This window comes from Helianthus annuus, chromosome 5 (genome assembly GCF_002127325.2).
Source record: "Helianthus annuus cultivar XRQ/B chromosome 5, HanXRQr2.0-SUNRISE, whole genome shotgun sequence".
Lineage (NCBI taxonomy): Eukaryota > Viridiplantae > Streptophyta > Magnoliopsida > Asterales > Asteraceae > Helianthus > Helianthus annuus.
The window spans coordinates 152,712,666-152,716,940 of NC_035437.2; the positions used below are offsets into that span (position 1 = coordinate 152,712,666).

Here is a 4,275-nt window from a genome sequence, read left to right on the forward strand (position 1 = left end):
AATTTAACAAAAAAATTTAACCAGGTTAGTGATAAAGGACGTACAGTGTAACGAGTTTTGCAAATAAAGGATTGTGACTATAATTATTGAAGTTAAAGGTTATCCGTTGCAATCTGGTACAAACATAAAGGACGAAAAGGGTAATTTACCCTATAAAATATTAACTTGTACAATTTTAGGATAGAACTTTCTTCTTTCTAGCTTGTTATAACTCAACAGTCGTGCCCGAAAACAATTACATATGTAGGCAGCATCGAAAACAATTACATATGTAGGCAGCATCGGATATACGAACTTTTGGTGTATTTACGTTTACTCATGAAACATAAAGGACGAAAAGTGCAATTTAGCTTAATTCAAACTAAAAACTACGTGTATATGATGCATCATTTGTGTATCAATTATTACCTTGTAATTATTACCTCGTATATTATCAATGTGAGTAATGAGCTATTATGGTAAATGATTTGCATACCTCAATATGGTATAAAAGAATTAGATAATTACAAAATACACACTACATATTAACACGTTAACATCTCCCTGCAAGAAAACGGTGATGGACGAATGCCAAGTTTGTCACAAAAGAATTCAATTTGATGACGTGAGAAACTCTTTGTGAAATTGTTTGTACTCTGGAGCTTGGTTGGAATGAAGCAAGTATACAAGTTTCCTGAGGCAACAAGTTCCCTGATAGAATGACAGTCAAGGTCAATGTGTTTGGATCATTTGTTGGAGACCGAGTTTTGAGTGAGGAAGATTACATTTTTATTATCACATAGGAGGGTTGGTTGATTAGGAAATAGAGCGCGAAGCTCACGGAGGAGATGGGAAATCCATACAAATTCAGCGGCGGTGCTAGCTATAGTAAGGTCCTTATACTGAAGAGCACCAAGAAGAGACGTATACATAGTAAGGTCCTTGTACGGGACCCTATCTTTAACAAAGGGTGCATTTGGAGATAATGAAGTGTAAGTGGGCTTGCTGTCAAGAAAGACAGCACGCTCCAGAATATCATGGACATATTTAGTTTGGCTTAAAAACAACCCATTAGGTGTGTAAACAACTTCAAGACCCAAAAAGTAGCTTAGTTTGCCGAGGTCTTTGATAGCAAATTCCTGATAACCTGTAAGTATTAGGTCAGCAACATAGACTAAAAGGTACATAGTGCATCCGTGTTGTTTAAAGATAAACAAGGAGGTGTCGACACGACTGTAGGCAAATCCATTAAAAGAAGAAATGTACTCAACTAGTGAAACCAGGCCCAAGGTGCCTGTTTGAGACCATATAAAGCCTTGTTCAACCGACATACATGATTAGTAAATCGAGAGTCTGCAAATCCAGGCGGTTAATCCATAAATATAGTCTCATTGATATGGCTATGCAAGAAGGCATTGTTGACGTCCAACTGGTGCAGTTTCCAATTGTTTAGGACAACAATGAATAAAAAACAATGCGAATTGTGGAGGCTTTAACAATTAGACTAAACGTGTGATGACAATCTAACTCAGGGACTTGGCTAAAGCCCTGCGCAACAAGACGTGCCTTATAGCGATCAATGCTGCCATCGACTTTATGTTTAATCCGAAACAACCATTTGGACCCCACAATGTTCTGGTTATTAGGCCTGGGAACTATAGACCAAGTGTTGTTGTTGGAGAGGGCTAATGGTGTGCATTCGGTGTGATATATTTTTATTAATATCTTAAGCCCATTTTACGCACTAGTCAAGTTTTAATTTTATAAAACACGATATTATACTAACACTAAACACACAATTGGGCAAGTGCACCCATCGTGAGTGCAGTATAGTGTTGGCAAGATACCGAGGTCGTCCAAGGACACAAGAGCTTTTAGTACCAGTTTATCCTCAATGTCTAATCGATCTAAATTTTTGGGAAAAAAGTTTTGAAACATAAAAATAAAACTAAAAATGAAAAGATAAATAAAATAAAAACAGATAGACAAAATAGAATCACTTGGATCCAACTCGTCTTTAATGTATCCTTTGATCGCACTTTCGGACTTTTTAAGAGATTATCTTAGTTATAGTAGCAGGCCCCTCTTTTGAAGGTGACGTTACCCTCAACCCAGTGGTTTGAGTCAGCAGGGATACAATCCCAAAGGGTCGGAATATTGAAAGACAATTAAGTAAGTTATTAATGCGAAAAGTGGTAGGCCCCTCTTTTGAAGGTGACGTTACCCTCGGCTAAGTGGTTTGAGTCAGCAAGGTTACAATCCCAAGAAGCTGGTTTAAAGTATTAATAGTAGTTTACATATGAGGGGTTCAAGCTATTCGCACCCCCGCCATCCAATACTAGTGGGTATTGAAGGAGGTCCTAGTAAGCTTGAACCAGGTCCTCGCAGGATCTATACACTGAACGAGACAAGAACTTTACCAAACCATTCCCCTAACCCCCGACCAGATAGTCAACGTGCCTTTATATAGACCGTAAAGACACGAATGATGCAATCTTTTACTTTATATAGACAGTAAAGTAACCTCAAGACACCCCGAAAAAATGATAAAGAAAATTCACCTTCAACATAAGAAACTAGTTATTAATTAATACAAACCCAAATAAAAAGTGCCGAAAGATTAAAAATCAAAAGTAATACATCAAAGACTTGTTTTCACCAAGTGATGTAAGAGGCTTAACCAAACATGGCCTTTGATTGGCAAGAACCCTTACAATCAATCTTGGATCCCGAGACTACTACACACTCTAAAGATGGATGATGGATGATGGTGGTGGGTGTTGGTGTTGTAGTGGTGGTGGAGTGGTGGCAAAGTGGGAGTGTAGTGGTTTGCCAAGGGATGCCTTGCAAGTGAACCAAGCACCCCTATTTATAACCTGCACAGAGCTCTTGCCACGGCCCCGTGTCCAGCGGGCACACCCCGTGGCCAGCATCTTCTCTTCCTTCATTAATTGCAAGTGTCAGCAGAGGGCCCCACACGACCCCTTGTCTCCTGGGCACGGCCCCGTGGTCAACTCTTATCTGTACTATCAAGATTCTGCGTATCTTTGCGTTGACCATGCCCCGTGTTGAGCTGGGTACGCCCCCGTGGTGAGCGTGAAAGCTTCTACAGCTTTGTCTTTTGTGCAGGCCTCTGATTACGCCCCATGCCCAGCTGGGCACGGCCCCGTGGTCAGGCTTCTGTTGCCTTGTTTTTGATTTGGGGATGCTGCCGAGGGGTCGGGCATGTCACGTTTGTTCCTTCCTTTTGTATTTATGTTGGTTTTGGCTGCTTATTTGCTCCTTTTGTTCTTTTAAGCTCGTTTGGTCCTGTAAATTCAAAAGGAAGAAAGAGACACGTTTTCCAACATTGGTACTAAAAAGGGTTACTTTTATGCCTCATTTGATGTAATTTATATGTTGCATTTTGCACACATCAAATACCCCCACACTTAAATCTTTGCTTGTCCTCATGCAAAATTCTTTAATATGTGGCTTACACACCCAAATGGAAGAGGTAGAGGAGAAGTTTTTGGGCTCATCTTGAGTGTCGGGAATCCAAGATCTTTATTGAGTTTTATTTTTATTTTATTTACAATCCTATTCATCATGATTTATTTAGAACATTTTATAAGAAAAATTATTTATTTGGGCATAACATGCCTCTTTAAAATTCCATTTATATACAAGTTCACATACCTCACGGGAGATCACTCAACACTCGGCCGATTTGTGTATTTTTGTGAAACACTTGAGACCGGCATGGAACTTACTTCTACCATATGCTTGCCATGCGATCAAACCTCCTCCTTTTTAACTATAAACCTTTGTAAATATCAAGAGGACTTGGGGAAGGGTTAGGCTTGGGCTAAGGGTAGGTGGTTAGTAAAAATGGTGAAAAGCGTAAAAAGCGTCTGTCGTCGTAAAACTTTTTGTTTTTGTGACTTTTATTCAAACTAAGCACATTCAAACAAGATTTCTTTGAGGAACTTGTTTGTTTATTGCAAGACTTTCATTTTTTTTCATGTCACAAGATAACCGAGCTTTTTACTAAAAGAAAAGGGTTTTAAAAGAAAAAGGTTTTGGTGGGTAAAGGGTGTTTGTTTTATGGGTTATGAAACGAAAAGGTTTAGGCTCAAAGGGGGTTAACTAGGGGGATTTTGGGTAGGTGATAAAAAATTGAAAAATAATGGTGTTGAAAGGAAAATGGGTTAGTCCTAATGCCTCTATCATTTACTTACTTGGGTTCAAGTTGGTAAGGACCGGGAATATATCGTCGTGGCAAGTTCTAGAGTCGTAAGAACCAAGCAGCTATTC

At 39.2% G+C, this 4,275-nt stretch overlaps 1 protein-coding gene across 1 annotated transcript; it reads right to left on the reverse strand.

The window, feature by feature from the left end:
- Nucleotides 1-725: 725 nt before the first annotated feature.
- On the reverse strand, nucleotides 726-1,310 carry LOC118492189 (uncharacterized mitochondrial protein AtMg00810-like). Its single transcript, XM_035990020.1, has one exon. The coding sequence runs from the start codon at nucleotides 1,308-1,310 to the stop codon at nucleotides 726-728; it is 585 nt and encodes a 194-aa protein (XP_035845913.1).
- Between the last annotated feature and the right edge of the window lie 2,965 nt (nucleotides 1,311-4,275).

Excerpts from the sequence above, each read along its gene's own strand:
- LOC118492189 (XM_035990020.1), bottom strand. The coding sequence starts at position 1,310 with ATGTCGGTTGAACAAGGCTTTATATGGTCTCAAACAGGCACCTTGGGC.